At 41.4% G+C, this 24,138-nt stretch overlaps 1 protein-coding gene across 6 annotated transcripts in view; it reads right to left on the bottom strand.

Moving 5' to 3' along the window:
- ZNF608 (zinc finger protein 608) overlaps positions 1 to 20,007 on the bottom strand; it is a 106,898-nt gene extending 86,891 nt beyond the window's left edge. For 2 of the 6 annotated variants that reach the window (XM_049707168.1, XM_049707166.1), the window contains exons 1-2: positions 17,391 to 17,984; positions 15,270 to 16,373 (exon numbers count right to left, since the gene is read on the bottom strand). In XM_049707168.1, coding sequence (XP_049563125.1) covers positions 15,270 to 16,178 — 909 coding nt within the window. In that variant the 5' untranslated portion in view covers positions 16,179 to 16,373; positions 17,391 to 17,984. Of the gene's footprint in view, positions 1 to 15,269; positions 16,374 to 17,390; positions 17,988 to 19,730 lie in introns of those variants that run through there. The other 4 variants (XM_049707167.1, XM_049707170.1, XM_049707169.1 and 1 more) reach the window with 4 other exon arrangements.
- Positions 20,008 to 24,138: the final 4,131 nt, after the last annotated feature.

Below are 24,138 nucleotides of genomic sequence, written 5' to 3'. Positions count from 1 at the left end.
AAAGATATTTTTAAAAGTAATGTAAGCAAGGCAAAAGCAAAGCAAAGCAAAGATCACCTCTGCTTTGGGGTGGCTGGCCTTCCGTTTATCTTGCTCTCCCATGCTCCCAATAATAGCCTTGAAGATCTACACTTACTTCTCTTCAGGAAGCGCCTTCTCTTGGCCTGTATTACACAGGTTTTCCATAATCTGAAAATCATTAGCCTCACACAGCTGGCCTTCTGCTTATCTTCCTTACCGTGAAAGACAACCTCACGCTTGTTCCTTGTGCCATTTTTCAATGCTGAGAGCTCAATAATCAAATGTTAAAGCACTGGATACACAGTAAATAAAAACATACAAATTGAACTCATCTCTCTCTACATTTCCTGAATATTATGAAATCTGTGTGTGTGTGTATACACACACACACACACACACACACACACACACATATATGTACGCATGCATTATGTATTTGGGCATATTTCCATTTGCTTGCCTCGTAGATCACTGTTCCATGAATCCCAGCCATTCTACTTGAACCAAGTAGATCTTATCAATAGCCCCATGGTCTAACCTTCTCCTGCCCCTTGATAACTTTCTCTCCTTCCCCCCATCTCTCCTTTTAATTCCAGGTAGTACAAAGCAAGTCCACTCTAGAGCCCTATTAGCTTACCAACTTCAAAGCTAATTTATTGGCCCAAGACTTTAGGTCAGTGGTATCCCAACTACAATAAGCGAAGGGGACAATTTCTATCCTTTAAGGTCTGATCTGAATAGGAAGCAGCCAGAAGAAGGTCTTGAGCAACTTTCAAAGCAGCCGCTCAGATGACTGTACTCATGCTGGCACAAGAGCTGTTCAGAATACATGATGCTGAAAAGGAGGCTGGTCCCTCCATAGCACTAATCACCACCTAACTAATCATCAGCCCCTTTCTGCAAGCTTACTCCCTCTTTGAGCTTCACAGCTGCAGAAGAACAGGCTGGCACAAGCCTCAGAGAGCACCACAGTGAGGGGGCACAGGCCAAGGCCTGGGCAAGAGTGGTATTTCCCGAACTCTCGATGAGGTAATTGCCAACACTCTTTAACCAAGAATAGAGGGTGACAGGAAAGTGGTACCTTCTTAACACGCTTGAGAGGAAACCTATTTTGAGCCCAGGAAAGGCCAAACACACAAATAGTAGGAAACACTTGAAAAAGAACATACTAAATCATTAAACATTAAAAATCACTTATCTTCTTGATCCTAGCTGTTCTTGCTGACTGCTATAAAAACTTCTTCAAGCTTTTCCTTGACTGTATATACAGACATATATATATATGTGGGTGTGGGTGTGTGTTTTATAAATGTGTAATATACAAATATGCTATATTTAGTGACTTACTTCTCCTTCTCTTTTGTTGTTTAGTTGTTGTTTCCCGCACTCCCCCAAAGGGTACTTTGAAATCTTTCCAGTTTTTACAATTAAACCTAACCATCTGGACTAAAATCTTCACATTCACTAAATTAGTCACAGATTTTGTGGGTAAGCTGAGAAAGTAAATGCTATGCTCAGTGCTAGGATTTAAACCACATCTACCACAGCAAAACACTCTCTCTCCAATAATCTCTCCAATTATGCACGCACATCCAGGCTCAAATAACATGGAGGCGACCAGACCACATCGCACAGAATATTTGTAGAGTGAGTATTACTCTTCAGAGCCCTGAGTGAGTTACAAACAAGCCAAAATGAAATTCTTCAAAAACCCTGCAGAATTTATTTTCCAGGCAAAAGATAAACAGGTATATGTTTCCTCCACCATTAAACTTCCTACTACTACTAGTGTGTGCTGACAAGCTGCTCACCAAATTCAGAGGTAATTTAAAGAGAACTGTATCTACATGTTGAACACCAGTAAAAATGTGATTTGAATACACTGGGCATTTTCTAGATTTTTTCAAGTATGAAAGTCTACAAATCTCTTCAGATTTCACTATGTGTCAGAAAAGGAAAATTCAATGTGTTTAAGTTTTCAGCTGAAATCCAACAAGGGCAAGTGATTTTGTGTCATCAGCCCGTCACAGGTAAAGAGTTGTAGATGGTACAGAACTTCCATCCACCTAAGACTGGACAGGAGTATCTGCGGGAAGTAACTCCGCAGCTGTACTAACAACTCCAGGTAAGTAGAAAACACTGGTTTTTACAAGGAAATAAGGTAAATGAATTTATAGCAGGCTTATAGATTCGTATGTTAGCCTTTCAAAGGAGACTTTAAGCCTTTCATGTGAGCTAAAATAGAAAGTACCTGACTTTGGTGTAAGCAGGTTTATAAAAGTCATTTTCAGAGCATCTTAAAAAGGTTAGCATGTTTCCTTTCACATTTTATATGGACAAGAAAAAACAACCAATTAAAATAGTATACAGAACAGGTTAGAGAGGAGGAATCAGACAAAAGAGAACCCTTGTTAATAAGGCAGGAAGCTCAGCACCGCTTCCCCATTCTCTATGTACACGTGAACACAGACCAAACTCACTGAAATACAGGGTATGTTTAGGTGCTTTTTAAAACCCTCAGAGAAGCATTCACACTGTGGAGGCACTAACAATCTGGGGCGGTGGGGGGTTGGGGAACCTTTCTTTCCAGGGGGGATTAAAACTGCAAAGAGATTTCAATCTTGCAAAGCCTCTAGGCTGTCATAAATATTAACATGAGCTATGTTTCTTTATCTTTGCATTTTTGTTTTGGTTTCCTAAGTAAACCTAGGTTGAGCACGTATCATCAGTCAAACTACACCCAAAGAAATCAAATTTAGGTGGCCTTTGCAGGGATTTACCTCTTTGGTAAAACATGATTTTTAAAAAATGTATTTACACAAATTCAGTCTACTTAGTGACTATGACAGTGCTGAATTTTACGAGATTTAAAAGTTTGAAGTTTTATAACACAGGGAACTATATTCAACATCCTGTGATAAACCATAATGGAAAAGAATGAGAAAGAATGTGTGTGTGTGTGTGTGTATATATATATATCTCTGAGTCACTTTGCTACACAGTGGAAATTAACACAACATTGTAAATCAACTATACTTGAATAAATTTTTTTAAAAGTTTGAAAAATTATGTTGGATGCTCACAGAATAAAATCCAGTCTCTTTCTTTACTAACATAGAAAATGTTAATAGAAAAGCATCTAGAATGAACAACGGCACATTAAAAAGTCACTAGTTTGACAAGTCTGAAAACATTTACACCTAAATCTTTACACCCTCTCTGCGCCCCCATTCCTATAATCCTGTTACTCACCACCCGCCAAAGGAAAGATTTGTAAAGTGAAGCTATCAGCCATGATTTAGACTCGAAAATCAAGCCATTTCAAAAGGATCATACCAAAATAAAAGTACCAGAACTTAGTTAAGGAGAAAAACAAAACAAGATCATGTTAAGCCAATTTAACATATTTGAAAATTCAATTTATCAAATGTGCATCAAGTAGCAAACAAGTAATTTTAATGTTACAGAAGGAATGGGCTTTTTCATGGCCAAACAGCATACAAAGACATCTCGTAGAAACAATACTTGTAAGTAACCAGAGTTATCATTAGGGTGACAGTTTATACACAAAAGAGCACTTTGAGATAAAGGGTTTCATTCCCAAGAAGATTAATGCAAAAATAAAAAACAGTGAATTGGGAAGTGTTCAAAATGACACTTCTAGAAAATAGCACTTTACTAGTGATCTAGTGATGTCCTTAAACCCTTTGTTCAAAAACGGATTAAAAGGACGACAACTACAGTGGGACCAAATGCCAGGATTTCTGCTCTTCTATTGGAGGGAGGGAGGGAAGGAAAAAAAGACAACCTGAAATTCTGGCTGCCAGGCAATAGCTCCTCCCCCCCCCCAAAATTATATACCACTTCCCTGCCGCCGTGGCTGGAGAGTTTCTCTCTATTCAGTACCACGGCCACTAACTAATGAAATAGTGGGGAATTTCTGTAAAAGGGTCCCAATTATTTAAGAGAATGCATTGTCTAGGGCCATTTTAACAAAGGCTCTCCACCAGCCACCCGCTTTCCCACACACCTCCTTCCTACTTTTTACTCCCTACCTCTACCGCCACCATCACCAGTCCCCCTCATTTGAACAGGAAAATTCAGCGACAGCCAGTGTCCCCCTCTCAGGTGGAGAAACTTTAAGTCTTTAGCTTCCTGACCAGGCAGCAAAGAAATGACAACCTGCCTCCTCCTTCCTCCCCTCTCTCTTTAGAGCTTAAAAAGTACACTTGGCCAAGCAGTTCTCACCATTCAACAATTCATTCTTCTTTTGTGAAAAACATGGGTAAAAACAGCTAAGCATGATCACAAAACATAACACCGGGCACTCAATTCCTATACCTTAAGGCCTCATTCTTTTACCTCCTGGTCCATAGGATTTGGTGACTGAATAAATCTTAATCTGTAAACAAATGGTTTGCTCTACAATTAAACCATTCTTTTTTTTTTTTTTTTTTAACTGCTTGGCGGCTACCCAACCCAGAGACTTCTAGGTTCTTCCACTATTTAGTGATCCCAGTGGTTAAAAGGCAATAAGCTCATTTGGAGTTTATAAAACTATGCACCATCAACAAAAGCATGTAATGTTTCCAAGACGCACGGTGGCTTCTACACACACAATGGGGAGCTGTGTGTAGTCTCCCCCAAAACAAAAATGCCCAGCCCCAATTAAGCGCCCTGGGGGCCTTCAAAGCAGTTATGCTAAGTTGCAAATACAGCAAGATCCACTTGAACTCCAACTGTCTTGTGTGCTTTTCCTCCCAAGGTAGGGGAAAAGCTGGGGCAGACCGACCTCATTAAAGGGCAATTAGTGAACCCCAGGACTTGAGGGGCTAGCACAATCGTGCCCATTGTGAGCATTTCACTATGGGGCCACTCTTTTCTCTTTTTTTTTTTTTAAACCCAGGAAGTCTCTACAGCCTGAAAGGCCCACATTTTAAATTTTTAAGGATTTCAATCTCGCTATTTTTTCTACTACCAGTCATAGAGTAAAAAGAAAGGAAGCAAAACAAAGAACGTTCCTACTTCTTTTGTGGAATTCCAGCATAGCTGAAAGTTTTTTGATAAAATAATTTGAATAATTTATATCCTACATGTAATAAATAATTTAAAATAAGTTTTATTTTTAAACATAGTAAAATAAATGCTCCACCTCCTGGTTGTAGAGATTGAAAACAGCACATTAAAAAAGGACATTATAAATCAATCAATATAGGCCTTTTATGATTATATGTGACAACGTCGTAGAAAAAACTTGATCTATTTACATTTGAAGGTGTTATTTAGAAACTAATACAGAGTAACGTGATCAACATAACCACTTTACCATCAATAAAATTCTTCACACCTTTTTAGAGTCCATTATTACTGTTGATATCAATCTGCCAAGATGCTGAAGTCTGAACACTACAATAAAATACACCAGTAAACGTGGCTGTTTACATTCTTTAAGGCCACCACCTTCCTGCGAATACTAAAGCCGAGACCCCGCTGCCTCGGTACTAAAATTTGCAGTACAGGAGAGAGTAGTCTTTTAGACAAGGAATAAAGCTAAATTTGACCTCTCAGCAGCCAAGATGCAAACAACTCTAATATTTACATATAATCAGATGGATCCGTATCTTTGTTAAAAAAAACAAACACTAAAAAGGAGGAAAGAGAGTTGGAGTAGTTGAGCTCCCTCAAAGTAGAACCATCCCGAAACCCAGAGTCCAAGACATTCTCGTAACACTGGATTATGTAGGATAAGGGGTACTAGAGTCACAGGAAGCCATCGACTATGTCCGCTGCAGCCCACGAGTTCCAACAGCTGCCAGAAGGTGTGCTCAGGATCTAGGCACAAACTGGTAGGATAACATTAGTGCCCATAGTGACATCTTTAATGCTGTCCTTGTATCTGTTAGGCTAACTAATCGCTCGATTCGTTCAGTTTCTGAATATCACATGAAAGTATTTAAGAGTGTGTAACAAGTCTTTTGTGCCTTGACCAAATGTATTTCAGCTATACTTAGAAGCAAATTTGTGTGTATTCGTGTTCTATTAAAACATGCACCAGGAGGCCCCCTCCATTAAACTCGGGCAAACATCCTTGTTTTATTTTAGAAATACTAAAAAATTGATCTGTGTAACTTGAACAGACACATTTTGAGAAATCTTGAAAAAGCTGGAAAAGGCTTATTAAGAGATGGGGGGGACCCCACGGTGGTTATTGTGCAATATACTGAGTAGAGAAGGCTTCCAGAGAAGAAAATGCAAATCCTGGAAGTCATTCCCAACAGTTGGAAACTCTTCTTCTTCAAGGAAATCCAAGGGCTCAAAAAATAAATATTCAAGAGCATTAATTTGTTTCTGGATGTATGCGTGCAAGTAAAACAGCAGTCATAATGTGGAAATTTCAGTCACATTTTGCAACTAATTGGAAGCAGATTAGAATTCCGCCTCAGGGGAACGTTGTCAAACTAGAAGCCGGAGCAAATGAAGAAAGAGGTGACGGCGTCGTGAAGAGCTGACAGATTTACTGCGCTCGGGGCTATAAACGGGTCCTGGGAGGGAAGGAGGGCGCGGCCCCGGCGGCGCGCCCCCGCCACGGCCCCCAGCTTCGGGAGCGCGCGGGCCCGGCCACGCTCCCCGGAGCCCAGGGCCCTCCATCTGCTCCCCCGCGGAACAATAAACCGGGCCTTGCCGAGAAATCCGTGGTCCTGATAAGATAGAAAATCCGCAGGCTGATAAACCCGAGCGAGCGGGCAAACGTCAGAGGGAGAGAAGGTTTCTTTCTTTTTTTTCCAGTGGGGGAGGGGAGCGAAAAAGCAAGCAGATTGTGGAGGATAATACAGCCTTGGAGTAATGGAAACAGCTGCTCGCTTTCTACTTCAGTGTCTGGCATCTGCTGCGGCATCATGGGAAAGGCTGGTGAAGGATTTGGGCAAGGAATGTAAATGGAGACAATTGGCCAAATGGAGTTTGATGCGGAAAAGCTCAATTGCTCTGTCTTCAAATCATGTTGTTCCCTTCGGGGAGCAGAAGCCAACAATATTACTGAACTCACATTCCACCTTCAAAGCAGCTGAAAGGTTTGGGAATGGGAACCGCTCTTCAATCAGTTACTTCAGATGTGAAACAATATAAAGGGGTAAAGCCTTTCTGTTGGAACAGCCTCCATTTGTCCAAGTGTGCGGCTCATCTTCCACTGATCTTCACGGAAAAGTTAAATCGGAGTCCTTTTTTTCCTATGGATTTCACTTCCTTTGAGAAAAATGTTTCTTAAATCACCACTGCTTACTTCTGAACTGGCTCAAGGGACAATTTCTACTTGTTGTGCCTATTTTCTCCTTGGCTGCAAAGATTCGGTTCTAATTTCATTTCCATCACAAAAGAATTGGCAAAGAAGGGAAACGCAGAAACACATAACTAAGTGCTGCTGTGCTAGTCATAAGCCTATAATAAAGCACAGATTTGATAGCATTATCCATGTACTGTGGTGAACCACACACAAATAAACAGTTCTCCGTGAAGAATGAAAACCCGAGGCTTCAGCCCTTCCAATTCAAACATTATTGTTGCTTTTAACATGAGCCATCCATAAATCGGCCAAGGAGGTGACAGGAAATCCAAAAGTAATCTGGTCTGGCTATGCGCACTTTGTTAAAAAAAAAAAAGAGAGAGATGCTTTCCAACTCATCCTGATGATGTTCTAAGTGAAGAATGGGTAAAACTGTAAAATCCAGTCATTGAAACAAATGGTATTTTTATGCCAAGTGAATTCAAACACGTGGTAGGCGTAGCAACCAAAAAAAGGACAGCCCTCCAGTATGGGGAAAGCGTGCTAACCTACCAAGAACAACTCAAAAAGGACCTTTGAACCTGCAGGAACTAATGCACAAGACAAAAAAGGTGGATCTAAAGCAGCCAAAGGACCAGACGTGCTTTCCTAAGAAACCAAATCAGGAGTTTTCTTAAATCAAAAGGAGGAACAGTCACTTCTAGGAGTTCCTGAAAGTGTGACCAATTGGAACTTTGTTGTCTGTTGCTAATTGAAGCATATAAAAGAGTCCATTTCTTAAAACATACTACAAACCCTTTTTTTTTTTTCTTAATTCACTGCCACATGACAAAAACCAGAATCAAGTTGACTGGTAGAAGATCAGTACAACCAAAGACCAAGCTATTATTTCAAACTGTCAGGGGGAAGGCAGTAAAATTGCTACCAGGTCTCCTTAAGTTACCCTTCAATAAAAAGAAGCCATCAGGGAAATAAGAGGAAAAGAAAACACATCAAAACCTTAAAAGTCCCTTTAAGTAAAATTATACGTCTGTGGCACCATGCCATCTGCTCTCTGGTTAAGATAATAAGCCAATTCCACAACCTAAATATCTGCTTTCTAAAATCATTATGTACAACACAAAATACAATCGATGTATTTTTAAACTGTGAAAGCCGCCTTCATATGGCATTATTGGAATGTGCCTAAATGTCCCCCGTAGGCACGTTTTTCTTAAGGTGCTAGCTGAGAATGAGGATTACCAGGAGTTGCAAAAAGCTCAGTGGTTGAGCGAGAATAGTCACAGTGAATAATAATCAAACTGGGCTGGGAGGTGGGGATGAGAAAGAAGAAAGAGTAGCTTTGAAAAACCAGCAGCAGTATTTATTCATCACTTCCAACCCATTTGTTTGGACCGAAGCACCCTTCTCGTTGAGTTCTCTATTACAACCAAAATATATATTTCTAAATTTTCATTTAGCTTCATGGGGAAGGGGGGAAGCCTTCTGAGTACCAGATGAGATACAGGTGGTTCAAAGGCCACTGACCTATCAAAATATAAGAAGTATTCGCTTTGTAATCTCTTCAGTTCTTCAGGCAAAACCTATAATCTGTTTTAATACTTTCTCAAAGGTATTTCTAACCAAAATTTAGCAGATATTTAGCAGAACTCAGCTCTAGGAGCAAGGTGCCAATCTCCCCGTCTTGAATATCCTTTATGCGCTCAAAATAGCATTACAAACAGCCCGACTGATGGTCAATCTACTATGAATTATTTAACAACCTTTCATTCAGTTGCAAAGGCTTTGTTCGCACTGCCAAAACCTTTAGCTTAAATTAAAAAGAACTTGCTACGGAGAGCAAGAAGTCACTAAAGAAACTTCAGCTGGGAGAGAGAACTGGATGGATATGAAGGGGCCAATTACTTGGCAGCAGAGTGGAACAGAAAATCAACGGTGACTTCTTTTAAAAGAATAAAGCCCACACTTACTAAACACTCCCAGTCCACTCCCAACCCAACAGCTATATATGCCATTATAACATTTCTACACACATACCTATGAAATAAATACCAGACACAGGGTACCAGTCTGATCCCTGTATGAGCCTGTAATGACTGAAGTCATTCCTGGGTCAGAGATTTCACCTGTTCTCTTTCCCTATAACCTTAAATGTACAGATTAAAAGGGTATTATTATTTATCGACAACTGTCCTCGTGAAGAGGGGTTATTTCCACTCCGCTGTTGCTAAGGAGCGCCCAGTATTTCCTTAGTTCTGGTTTCCATGTTCTACAAGAATGTGATACAAGTAACTTAGGAATAAACTGTTTAGTATTCAAGCAAAACCCTTGATGTTCAGATCACCGGCAAGTTCAGAGTGCTGGCAATCAAAACTATGTTGTGCTACAGTAATTACTATGAAAAACTTCCAGTGCTTAATATTAAAGAATAGAATAACATGATCCTTCCACCTCTTCTACACCTCTAGAGTGTGTTCAACATGGCAATTATCTCTGTTCAAGAAGCAGAGAGTTTAAACTGCATTGAAACTCAATTATACCCATGACTTTTTAAACATACACTTCAAAAGGCAGGTTTCATTACATTCAAATCACTGAGCAAAATCTTTTGCCCAACTTAGAAAAAACAGATTCTATCCCTCTCCATGAGACATCTTCAAGTATAAAAATGATTTCTTTTTACTTTTTGGACCCACTTCTTCGTTTACTACAGTAGAGGGATGACTGAGCCCTGGTGAAAGACAAAGAGAGATCCCATCTGATAGAAGCAGTGGGATGTGCAGCCCTCCCAAACGTCATTACCACGCCGCCTAGAACTGCCACCATTTTTAAAAACCAGATCACACACTTGTTAACAAAAAACACATTACTTTGCTACTTTTAAGAATGCAAAGGAACTAGGAGTGGTAGATTTATGATTTAAGTGCTTGTGGCTAAAATAGCTTTCCAATTATCAAGGGCCTCTTAGGAAGAGCAAGAATGCATTATGTGTTAATGACCACAACCAGGGGTCCCTTCTCCACTCTTTTGTCAGAACCCGGGCAGATCCTCCCCGCAGCTTCACCATTAACATGTCTGTTTCCTGTCAGCCCACTCAGAGATAATGTCATTTATCTGAGGGAGGCACAAGCCCAGTCATTAGCTTCTATAAAAGACCTCAAACAAAGGCCGGATAATGTTTTACCCAGGGCTCTTACTAAAACCAGAAGCCAAGAAGCTTACCATCTAAAAGTCAAGGACTCCAAAGTTATCAGTGTTAAAAGAATATTTCCCTCATGATCAACAATCCTAGACTAACAGCTCTGAACCAGAGCAAGGTCTATGTAGAACAAACATCGGTCCAGGTGTGGCTACCACGTACAATTAGATTAACGGATAAACGCTGACCAGAGTTAGCCTGGGAGAGCCTTTGCCCCCCCCTTGCCTCCAGGGGGAAAATTGACAGAATAATTCAGATACTGACTAAATAGTTAGATCTTTGAAGAACTGACCCCTCATTGTGATTGCCTGCAGGAACTGAATAACCATTATAAAGTGTTCAATGGCTGAGCTTCTGGAAATCTTTTAAATAAAAGTGGAACTGGTTAAAATAAATGTAGGAACACGTGTTTTCACAGTGTTGCTCATATTACAGCAATTTCGAGTTGCTATGAAGTACCAGGTGAACTTTTTTTAAATTAAAAAAAAGGCACACAGTCAAAATTGGAGCAAATCTCAGCCGTTCAATCCTTGTTTTTCATGCTGAAAACGAAGAACAGATGGTTCTTTCCATGTTGTTTGAATCTGGTTATTGAACACCTCTGTGGTTAGGGAGATTTCTGCTTCGCACTTTCGGCATAGATTTCATTTACTAACTATAAAATGCTGCTTAGGAAAAATAAGTCTTTCTAACACCCTAATTAAAACCATCTTGCAGCCAAGCAATTTCCCTTGAAGAGCATTCTTAACCTCATGACACTTGGACAATCAATCCCTCCCCGCCTCTTTTTTTTTTTTTTTACAGACTATTTGCAAAGTTATTAAAAGTTGCTAAACGTTATTTATCTCTTTTAGCACAATCTTGATCAGTTGCTGAGTAATTTTTAAAATTTCTCCAGCAAGCCCAGCAGATTACAAATACTGTGCTCAGAACCCAGTGATGTGCCTGGTTATGCAAATCTTCCAAGCTTCCACGGGGTCTCACAGAAAACTTCGTTGGGGAAAGAGCAGCCCCTCTGCACCCACTGCAAAAGCCCTGTCATCCTCCGAGGAAGCCTATAGAAAAGAAAGGAGCTGAATCAATGCTGATCGGGAGCCACCCTTAGTTACCAACGTTTTCAACAGCTAAATCCCTTATGTAGCTTTCAAAACAGTTTGCTGTCCAACAACAATGGACTTTGTTCTTTAATTATAGCAAGTGACCTTTCTGCCCTTTTATTTCACAGTAGATAAACTGCACTCTCTAAGCAGAATTTGTAGGGGGCACTGTATTTGGGGGGGAAGCATATCATCCACAAAACTTATTAATCAAAATATGTTCTTCAACTAATCACACTCACTTAGAAAACGTGCCAGAATTCCCTAGTGAAGTGTAAAAAGGCTTCTACAAGAGAATAAAATAAAATGAGTGATATCCTTTATAGACAGGTCCATTTGTAGAGCCCACACTTAGGCTGTTAAGGACCAGCTTAATGAAAGCAGCATGATATTACTCAAATCATTCTCTTTTCTAAATGCATACTGAAGAGTCAGAATCCTAAGACCCAACCGTAAGATCTCCTATGCTCTTCACATGTATTTGAAGTCTCAGCTGTTTTTAAGAATTCTTGTATGTATTTTGGAATATCCCAGCGATCAAATAAACCCATGTACTGTATTGAACTATTAGCCCAGCCGAATGCCTCCGTCTGATAGGTCAAAACTGTAAGACGGTTAAGGAGGATACATGCAGAAGAGCCTCAATACAGGCTATTATGCTTCAAAAGAAAAGGAGGGGGCAGGTGGGGAAGCACCTTTGGTGCTTTGGTTTTAACAACCAAAAACCAAACCGTCAAATCTACTTATTCAGACACGTCACTGGTGGCTTAACCACAAAATGGGCTATAGAAATACAGCTCAAGTATCTTAGAATTATGGCATGTTTTGATTTTGTTCACATAGTAAGAGAGTGGCGACTTTTACAACATACTTGTGGTTTCCACATAAAGGACTAGAACGCTCATTGATTTAATTTCATAATTGGACCTCTCATAAGGTCCAATTTATCATGTTTTACATGACTTTGTGTAGTGAAGAAACAGAATAAACAGACCAAAAATAGACATAGAAGCATGCTGTGAAAATTCACCGGTGACAGCAAGTCTTATGAATCTCCTGGAACCATCCAACCAGGAAAAAGAAAAAGAAAAAAGCACACACACCACATTACACCCCCCTTTGGTTTTCACATTTGACCCCTTCATGAGCCACATCCGATTGCTGAAAATTAACCACCTTCACTCTTAAGACACTTACTCTTCACAAACCCAGATAATCAAACAAGGCTGAAATTAAAACATTGTACAAAAACATCAAAAAACCTTTCTCAAAGGATGCCTCGGTGTCGAATTATGTTGCCAGGTAAAGCTTGTCCTACTAAATCTTTCCCGCCTCAAGAGGTCTCCTCCTTGTCATTAAGAAGTATTTTCTAAATTGAAGTCAAATTTTACACAACCAGGAGTTAGTGGAATTAGAGCGACTTCCCTGGGTGGCATCTGTACAAGGGAGTGCCATCTCTGTGTGCCAAGGAGGAAAGCGTTCTTAAGAGAAGTCCTTCTGGGGTGCAGTGGGCGTGGGGAGGAAAGCTGAAGGAACAGGCTTCCAGATCCTGAGCCAGCACCATAGCTTGACAGAGAATGGCCCACACTGCAGTATTCAAGCCCCTCAGAGCCATCCCTGAAGGGGCCCTGTGCCCATACCAGCAGCTACGGTTGGCAGTGGTATGAATCTAAATGCACTGTGCTCGCTCCCCTCCCTCCACCCCAGACCCATCATGACTTGTTTGCTCTTTATTTAGGTAATTCACATTATCACACTTATACTCCTCTGACTGAAGATGAGTTGCATGTATATGAATAACTTAATTCTTCCATTTTTCATCCAGTTTCCTGTGTGACTGGAAAGTGAAAAGAACACAAAAACTGGAGAACCGACACCACGCTCTCATCTCAGTTGCCATGACAGCAGCCTTTGAGATACTGAAATGTTCCAATTGCCAGCTAAACAAAATTGTTGACTGTGAACATTTGGCTGGAAGATTAAAAGGCTAAGGGCAGTACCTCCCACATTCCAGGCAGCAGTGAATCCAATCAAATGGCTCTGACTCCTTAACCACAGCCATTGTGAGCACTGGATTAGGGCAATTCATCTAGATAGTTAGGGCAGATTAGAACTGCAATTTGAAGACTACTGGCAACAAAAGTAAATGCTCTACTGTACTAATAAGAAGACTTCAGAACGCCTTTTAGCAGAAATTATGTGAAAGTCCACATTTCAGCATAAGAATCGAAACCTGGATTGTATTTTTTTTAATGCCTTTAAAGTCATCAGTGTAAAATGCTGTCTGACCAAGGGGATATGGCTAGAAGAAGCAGGCGTTCAGAGGCTTTTTGCGATTTTGGCATCATCTACACCTTAATGTACCTTCATCGACTTCTAAAATCATAAAACCGAAACTTTATTCCTGCAAAAAGAAAAAGGTTTAAATAGACAGCAGTGAGAAATTGTACACAGAAATAATCACCCAAAGACACTTCACAATTTTGACCAAGTGAGAAAGAGCAAAGATCAAATTATTTAATAAGCATATAACCAAACAACCATGCCACGAACCACACGACACGCATTTGCTTCTGCAAGGCACAATCTGTAGAATTAAACGTTAATTTTATAGAGACAGCACTCACTCCACCGGTTCACTCCCAACCTGCTCTGTGGACAGAGCACCTTCAGCTCTTGGGACATCACTTAATGCACAGTAATTGCCGGACCAGTAAGTCCTAGGCCTCCAGCACAAAGCAGCACAACACGAGGGGCAGTTTTTCGAAGGCAGTGTCTCACTAGACTTTCCGACAATGACAAAGATGGGAAAAAGGGTCCGAATTACCTAAATCAACGCTCCCCACCGCTCAAATGCAACACGTATTTCGGGTATCTTTTGGCTCCGTTTTCACCTTTCAGCACACCAATCCACCAAGTCCATTCCACTTTTCTTACCAACATTTCAGCTCCCTGGTCAGGCAAGAAATCCAAGTGATAACACTCTTAAATCTCCAGCTAAGAACTGGGCAAGGGAACAAGGAAAGAGTCCTGGCGCTCACCAAAACCATTCCATTCTTGCTACACGGTTATGAAACCAATGACCCTAGGAGACCAAGGTTTCATTCGGGACCAATAACAGTACCATATCCTTTGACAAGACTATCTTGGAGAATATCATGAAAAAATAAATGGGTGGAGGGTGGAGTGCAAATTCGAATCCTCGACATACCTCTCCGGGGAGGCAACGTGAACCCCGCACCTAAGGACACATTACCAGAAATACTAGGACGTGTAAATTAAAACAGAAGACAGTTCTCCTTAGGGGGAGAAATCAGGAGAAGAGGTAAGTGGGTACAGGAGCAGGTTTTCTGTTAAAAGCACACCGCAACGAGCTGACTGGCCAAGAGCCCTTCTGCAGGGCAAAAGGTACTTGGAACACCCAGACCCTCCCACCTGGGGACCCAAACACTAGCACCACAAGCAGCAGCAGAAGCAGGAGCTAAACACTGCACCCAAGTTAAGCTGCCCCATACCAAAAGTTCACAGGAAGGATGCACAGAAGAGAAATCTCACAAAGAACCAGAAAGCACGAAGTGTAAGGCACACAGAGGCACGTCCCCACCCACCACGCACCCACACAAATGCACACAAAGAGGAAAGTAGGAGATCTAGGAAGGCGTCTTTATCCTACCTTCTCAGTTTTCAGTTTCTTGATTCGCCTGTGGCTCTCCTCCTCCTCCTCTTCCTTCTTTACCAACATAGAGTTTCCCATGAGCCCTGAATCCGGGGCACTTTTGCTAACTTCCCCAGCAGCCGCGACGCTGCCACTCCCAGTGCCCCCGCAGTGGAAGGGGCTCGCGCCACCTCCATTGCTCTTGGCCCCAAAGCCATAGAGGCCCCCGGAAGGGGCCTGGCTGCCACTGCCATTCTGGTGGCCCTGAAGCAGGTCGTGCTTGTCCTTCCTGGATTTCCCCGCATCCTTATCCCGCTTGGCGCCTCGGCTGCTCTGGCTTTTACCTGGCTTCTCCTCTTTGCTTTTCCCGCAGGAGGCCGTTCCCGCGGTGGCAGCGGAGGTGCCGGTGCTGGTACTATTGCTGTTCGGGTTGCCGCCGCCGCCGCCGCCGCCGCTCACACTTTGACCCAGCGCTGAATTCATGCCAGTTGCCTCTCCAGGGCGCCCTTGGACTTCCTGCCTCTTGCCAGTGCCGCTGATCTCGGGAATCCCATACAAGGCAGCAGAAGGCAGAGATTTATTAGCATCCTTAGAAGTTTTACTCCTTTTCACTTTTGATTTGCTGGTCTCTTTGTGTGAATTCCCCTGGGGAGCAGAGGGCTGAACAGAAGCAAATTTTAGGCCATCCGCTAAGGCTGCGGTAGCACCGGCCCCACTGGAGGCCAGACCTCCACAATCCTTAGAGTTGCTGCTGCTAGTGGTGTTGGTGGAATTATTCATTTCAAATTTCTGTCTGTCCTTCTCCAAATCAGCGTCCAAATCAATTATTAAATTTCCAACCCCGATTTCCCAATCATCGCCACTGTCATAAGTATCAACCGTATTTGGATCCACACCCTTTCCTGCCGTAGAAATGTTCACTGACATCCTGAAGATGAGCTCTCTAGAATAAAAATCCGATGAACTTTCCTTTGGAGATGAGGGGACATTCGTTTAGCTCCGCTGGGCTTTCTCTTAAAAAAAAAAAAAAAAAAAAAAAAATCTTCTAATCTTCCTCTTCTTTTTCCTGCCCCAGGAATGGGTCCAGGGGGTTTACACCCTTCAGTCCAGGTCCACCTTTTCCTGTGAAGGGGGGAAAAGTCGAATATTTCTTGTCTGGGTGTTACCAGAATAAAAAACGATTAATACTGGGGAGTCAGTGAGGGGTACAGGGAAGGATGGTGAGGAAGGTGGCTCATGTATTGTCTCCACAGTCCAATATCAGGTTTAAAGAAAAATAACCAAACCCGAAAAACGTACCCATGACAGTAAGCATCTTACAGTAGCTAAAAAAGAAAAGCCCTTTATCAACAACACAAGGATAATCACTTTTTAAAAAGCATTAAAATATCTTAAGGATCTGAGTCAAGTCCAGAAAGATTTAAGGGAAAAAAAAAAAGAGTTTAGGATTTTTTTTTCTAGCACAGACACATGGTAACAACCCCAGAAACACAGCCTGAACACTCGGACAAGAGGAAGGAACACGCTTTAAACATCCTTAAACATGTCCTAGATCTTGCAGTTTTTAAAAGACCAGACCCTGGAAGTTCTCTAAGGCTAGTTTCAGAATGATGTTGCTAAATTTTCCTCATTTCTAATTTTATTACTTCTTTTTACAAATTGTCTGGGCAATCTGGTTTTTGTTCCCAGTAAGGAACAGAAAAAAACAACCAATAACGCCCCCATACACATACCCCCCCATCCTCTCTTCCCCAACAGTTTATACAATTTTATTTTTGAAATATACACACACGTCTTTAAGAGCATTTCTCTATTTTAGAAAAGACAGTGTCAAATAAAAGGCTAAATATATGCCTTTTGAGAAAAAGAAATTACATCTAAACAATTCTACCGTATTCCTAGGTCACAGACTGGCTCAATCTGTTAAATATGGTGCTACTGACTGTACGGGAAACTGATTAAGACATACACTTTAAGTGATCTGCGCCAAGGTGGCCTCAATGACCGCAAATGAGTGTGTGTTTGACAAAGATCAGTTAAAACGGTTTTTAAAGGGATCAGCCCCTTTTTAACAGTTGATTGTCAAGGAAAAAAATAAATAAATATACATACACACACACACACACAGACATTGCTTACCTTTACTCCTTTATCATTTTTTAATTAGGCCAGCAAATCAAAATGCCTTTCCCACTCCACTCGGCAAACAAGCCTGTGCCTCATTTTACTTAAACACCAAATGATCAAGAAGGAAGGAACCAAATAACACATCTCAGCCAGAATAATCACTCGATAACATTATTCCACTTCCCCACCCCCCTTTTGGCAAACGGATCAGTCCTTTTCTCCTTAAAAAAATGTGTCACTGTACAGCTGGAAGATAATGTTTCACATTCACAACAGAAGCACCAAAGGGTTTTTTTCCTCTTAACAAGCATCGAGAATAATAGTTTTTAAAAAAGAGAGAGCTTAGAGAAAAAAGTTTTCCCAACTTCTCATTCCGCCTTCAGTTCCAGACTTCAGAGTCACCGTGATCAGTAAGTAATGATCCCATGTAGCAAACCTACAGGCGTCCGCTAGTAACAAGACAGAATGTGCTAACATCGGGATAAATTAGTGAAAGGGAAGAAAGAATAAGAAGAAAGGACTGAAAATCTGGGCTGGATTCCGCCTGTTAGTCGGGAAGTGGCATTTTTCCGCCCGTCCTGACAGATTTGATTTCTTGAACTAACTTAAGAGGAAAGGAGGGGGAAGGGGATGGGGGAGGAAGGGGGAGGGAGGGAGCAGGAGGTGGAGGAAAGGGTGGGATGAGAAGTCGAGCAAGAGGAGAAAAAAGAAAGGTGTGGAGGGGGAGGGGAGCAGATGATTCAGTGAGCTGATAAACCAGTTATACCAGCATTCAGGGTGGGGGCCGGGGGGCGGCGGGGTAGGGAAAATAACGGCGTTTAAAATTGGTTCAGTCTTCGAAACCTAAAGGATGTGATGTTTTCCTGTTTTATGTTGTTTTAAGAAAAAGGAACCGAGTTCCTAGTATAGTCCCCGAGGGGGGGAAAAATCCGCTGTCGTTCAAGCCGATCAGTCATGTGGTAATTAGATAATTAGAGTCAAAAAAAGATTTTTTTTTTAAGGCGACCTTTTTCAGGACAGTTTTTCCCGTTTACAGTCGCAGCAAACGGTGCGTCTCCTTTTTATTTATTTTTCTCTCCTCCTCCTCTCTCACCCCCCCTCCTGTGTTTAGTCAGATGGCCCCAGAGCTTGGCTTAGTATTTTTAATTAGCTGGCGTTTGGAAGCTAAAAGCAGTAATGAATTGTTGATAGATTGGAAGTGGAGAGTCGCTTTGCTGGAAATGTCGGGGCTGGGGGAGGGGGATGGGCGAGTTAGCAACAACCAACCATCGAAAAGGAGCGATTTTGTTACAGTGCAAGCCTTTCACATCACGTGAGGATCAAGGGCTCAATTGGTTGTCGTGAGAACAAAAATGGTGACAAGCGTATCAAGAAAATACTGATCTGGTCTTTAAAAAAAAGCTGAAGGTCTCTCCCCTCCCCCGGCACACACTCTCCCCCCCCCCGCCGCCTCCCCCCACTCCCGCCCTTGCAGTGGGAGCAGCTACAAGTTATGAATGTGAAACATTTCTCGCAGATCTAGGCTCTCGGAAGTTCGGAAGGAGTGAAATGTAATGAGTACAAGAGCAAAGCAGATGTTTTAAAGAAACACCTTATAAACCTTTCCTCAGCTTATCTCCAATTTGCCGTCTTTGCCAAGGGGCCAGGGATAGGGACGACTAGGCGAGGGGGGCAGGGCACCTCCACGCTACTTGGATTTTAGGGACCCCCCCTCATGTCTTAAACAAAGAAAAACATTTTGCTAGCTCCCAATCCAGGTCCTGTAATAAACACACCATTGTTACTATTTGCGGGTTTGTTCGGGCTGGGTGGGGCATTTTTTTCCCTTAATGGTGTTTTTGCTGCTTGCTTTTTTAAGGAGGTGGAAAATGGTAATTATAACCATTACAGGTAATGGGTGACTATTCCCTTGTTTAATATTAAATTATGGGCACTAGATGTGACAAGAGACAGAAATCGGCTTGTTCTGCCCTTGCCCCCATTTTCCTGGTTCAGTTTGGAAGAGGGTCCTTCCCAGCTAGGATAGGAGAGGGAGGGGTGAGGTGCGCTAGAGAATGGACACTCCAGATCAAGATTTGTAACTGTGTCACTTTTATTCTCCTTGGGTTAGAGCCCCAAAGGTAGTTTACTCTAAGTTACCCCGAGTGCCCAGTCAAGCTTAATTTGTGTGAAGAAGTTACAAATGCTTCACCCTCCACTGAATAAAAATTCACCCTTCTTGGATTGTTGTTCTCAATGCAAAAGCCAAACCCTGTAACTAGTTCCTCATTTCAATGCATAAAACTCGCACATTCCCCTGCATGAAGTCCCCGCTAAGTGCTATATAGAGACACACCACGCAACCGTACTTACGGTCTGTATTGGATCGAGTTGACCTTTTCCTTCTAACTGCATTGAATGTGTTTGGTTGCAGCCGCTTTATTTTGGAAATTATAATCTCTTCAACAAATTTATTATTAAAGAAGATGGACCATCAAATGTCACAGACCGGCCTGTGTATTTTTTATAAAAACAAAAATGCAAATTAAAAAAAAGAAAAGAAAAATTCCCCTGGTGCACACACACAACAAGCTTGTTCTGCAACACTGAAATCAGGACTGAAACACAACACACACACAGGGGGAGTGGAGCAAAAGGAGCTCTCAGCCTCTATACCTGAAAGGGACTTTTCTTTGTTCCCATTGCCCTTTCTCATCGGGCCAATCAGAGAGCAGCTTTTATGAAACTGGGCTCTCTCATTGGCTAGCTGCTTTCTCTTGGCTACTGTAGGGGGTTGAGATATACACACGTATAAAACACACACTGAGAGCGGGTGGGGGTCCGGTGGGGGGCGGTTGTGGAGACAAAGCGTTTTATTTTCCAACCAGATTGGGGTTGAGGAACCTCCTGCAGTAAGATGAAAAAAAAAAAAAATGGTGCGCCTGTTTCAATTACTACATCATTCACATAAAACACTTATTTATTAAAACAAATCTCAAACAGGCTGCGAGGAGAGGATGTCGGTAAATATAAGTTTGATTGTGTTATCTTGGGGGAAATAATGTATGTGATCGCTCGGTGGCAGAGGGAAGCCAAATGAGCCACTAGCGCGTAGCGAGGAGAAAAGGGAGGTTGGCTGTGTGGAAATGACTGCGAGCGTTTTGCCGGCTTCCATTCCGTGTTGCAAGGACTCGGCAGCGCAAACTCCCCGGACTGATTTTCTGTATTGCACCTTCTGGCTTTCAACTCTCCCCCCGCCACTTTGCCCTTCTTTCAATGGGTGTTTTTTTTTTTTTCCTTGTGTCTCTCATTTTATTCGCTGATTAAATAAGAAAAATCGATCTGGGGGTGAAGGCGGTGGTGGGGAAACAAGTAACCCTTTTGTTCCCAGGCTTCTGGTCCACAAGCAATGAAATGTGAAAGCTGGCAACCATTTAACCACCACTACGTGAAAGGTTCTTCCCTGGAATTAGTAACAAAGCTTTTCCACCTGGTCCTAGGCAGCTCCAAAAAAATTTTTTTAATTTTTAAAAAATGAGGTCCCGGCCAACCATGTTAACACTTCGGGCTAGTCTCATTTTTTTAAAAAATCGATTTGTGGGAGATAAATATACTAGGAAGATTAACCCGTTAAACAGTCCCAGTACCATTTTTAAGCCGAGGGATTGTCAGAGTTCCCCTTCCCCAAATATTTAACCCTCTCTTGGGGAGAGCCGGTGTCAAAGTCCTCTGAACGCAGCACCGTGCAATCCACCAAGAACACAAAAATATTTTAGAATGTATTGTAGGACAAATGCCAGCAACCAAGTTAATGGGACTCTGAGGTCATAGGACCAGAGAGGTTAATATGAAATAACAAGTTTAACAATAACAAGTATCGTACTGTAACCGTTAATATACTTAAGCTAATGTATTTATATATGTTAAGCCTTTAAAGCACTTTTAGTTTTAATTTTTCATTGTTATTTTCCATCACTTTTAGGAGCTGGAATATGGAAATTTTAAAGTCAAAGGGTGCACTGAATTTAATTGAAAGTGTCATGATCCCAAGTGTTAAAGATGCAGCACTACCGGGTTTGTAATTTCCACACGACAATCGCAATTTAAGAATGTGTCTTAACTGAGTCAAATGGACATATAAAGTGAATTAGAGCTAGCAGAAGATTGCTTATGATATAAATATTCAGTGATGACTTTGTGGATCAATAAAAATATTTATGTCACATGTTTTAAGTAATGTCTATTGACTCGTGTTTGAGCTTTCGATGTATTTAGTTCATTTTTTTAAATGCCAATTAGTTGTTTCACTACCCAAGATGAACTCGATTTGATGCTAAAATAGTAATAAACAGCAGTTTCCATCCTTTGCTGGGGTACATAAACTAGAGGAATGCAATCTATAATAGTCCTTAGATCTGCCTAAATAGATTTATTTTCAAAGCAAAGCCGTACATTAACAAATAGGGCAGAGAAGATAATCTGATACGCACTTATCGTCTATTTTAACTTTCATATTTGTTTTATAATTTTGAACGTACAGATTTTACAATTTGTGTGTGTCCCACTGCTAATAGAACATGCACGTTGATTTTTAACTCTTCTTCTTTTAGAAGAGTGGTTCCTCAAAGGACCAGATCACTCAGACACCTCCTATGTCCCTGGAGTATTTCCATCTTTGGAAGCCCATGGCTACCCTGTATAATCAGCTTGGAAAAATCAATAATTAGCTTTTAAAACAACTGGACTTGAAAAGGCATAGAAAATAAGACCTGCTGAAGTTCATAAAGGGTAGAAGCAATACCTCCAACACACTCCCTTGGTAAAAGCAGATCACAGGCTCTGCAGTATAGATTTAGTGTAACTAAAACCAAAGTTTAGGCTTCCTGATATTCAAATAATCTGATCTAACCCTTACTTCAATACTTAACCCTAATTCTTCAACCTTTTTAATAAACCCCACCTGGTTAAAGATAAAGGCTTATGCCAAATTCAATCACATATTTAACCCAAACCGTTTTTGATAAATTCAAGCATTTTCCTTCCATTCCAACATCTCCACACTCCGTTCGCACCCCGCCCCCACCTCCTACCCTCCAAGTTCCGCCTAGAGACTTGAATCAACCAGAGTCATTCTGCTGGCTTTGTGAGTGTTTGTTTTCTTTTGTTTGACAAAGGGGCCAATCAAGAGACATCAGAGGGCTATCAGCTAATTGATGAATGAAACTAAGATAATTAACTACCGGCTTAGAAAATCAGAGCTACTCCCCTCACAAAATTAGGAAGTTCTACCATATTTTAGAGAAGAAAATTTTATCCGCCTCTCTTATCAAGATGATAGGGAACATACTAGCCTGCGTACTGATATCCACACGCATATAGTTGATAATACCAGTACACTATTGTATAACATGTATACTTTGTAATTTTACATCTTAGTGTGTGTCTACTCAGAGATGTGGTAGAGGGGAGCAGCTGTCTGGAAAGGAGTCTAGGAGGAAAGAAGAGGTGGAGAAGGATAGTGTAAAAGGAGCAGTTAAAGAGTGCTATCCCATCTCCAATAACCACCACCACCAGCTGAGCTCCTGCTTGTACTGCTTCCATTACTAGGTGATCAGAAGATCCTGGCACAAGACTTTTCCTCCTTTTTAAGGGCAAAGAGCTCAGTGCTGAGGCCAGGGGCTTCAGGCAGTAACACAGGAAAACACAGTGGTCTTTCTTTGGTGCCTATGTCCTCTGGTTTGTGCTGTATCATAAAAGGATCAGAAATAATTTCTTGGATTTTTGTTTATTTGGAAGGCAGTCTGTACGTGGGTCTAACTTTTTTAAATCTATGCCAACTTTGACACTAGAGAGTTGTTCAAGACCAAGGGGAAAAAGTGGAAAGCAAAGTTATTTAAAAAAAAAAAAAACCTACCTAGGAATGGACTTATGAGAAAATAAACTTAATTTAGACATAATGAGAAACTTTCTGGCTGCCCAGGAAGATTGTGGAGAAAGGGTCTTATCTGTCTGGGCTTGGTTATGAACAGACCTGCCTCAAGGCTGTGGGCAAGTGACCTGGTTTCTAGGGAATATGGAATGGGTGATTTATTAAGACACCCGCACAAACACTAGATGTTCTTCACTTTACCTAGAGATAACATCCTAACTTGCTACCGAGGAAAGGTCTTTTAGAGAAAACTCTTTTCAAACATGCTTCCTAAATCCAATTCAAGTTTCTGTATTGTTAACAATATCCATCTCTAAACAACTGTCCCCAAAAAGAGATAGGCAGTGTTCTCAGTCAAACATTTGACGTTTTTGCAATATCCTGAAATATCACTGGACCAAAAAAGAGTGCCAAGAAACAGATGTCTAGTGGAGAGAGAGGACCTGGCACAGAAACATTTTATTTCATCCCCATAGGAATGGGGGAAGTACTTAGGGAAGCAAGACACGGATGGTGTTCACCCTGCCATGGAAGACGCCTCATGAGAGACCCATGGACATTCTGATATACATTTTGTGAATACAGACATTCACACACACTGTAAAACACAGCTGTGTTAACTTTTCAGGTCATTTCTATGCTCTATTAGTTCACCTTCTATTTAAACTCCTCAGCGTAAAACAAAGGGACTCTACATCCAAGGGAGGGAGAATGATGTCTATCTTCCAAAACCTTTATAACACGGTTTTGCTTAAACAAATTGAAATGATATAAAGCAAATTTTCCATGCTCTGAGACTCACGACTACAATGAATTTTAATAGTAAAGAACTGTAAAGTTAAAGGAGTTTCT

This window comes from Orcinus orca, chromosome 3, assembly GCF_937001465.1.
Source record: "Orcinus orca chromosome 3, mOrcOrc1.1, whole genome shotgun sequence".
Lineage (NCBI taxonomy): Eukaryota > Metazoa > Chordata > Mammalia > Artiodactyla > Delphinidae > Orcinus > Orcinus orca.
This window is presented reverse-complemented; position numbering and strand designations above follow the sequence as displayed.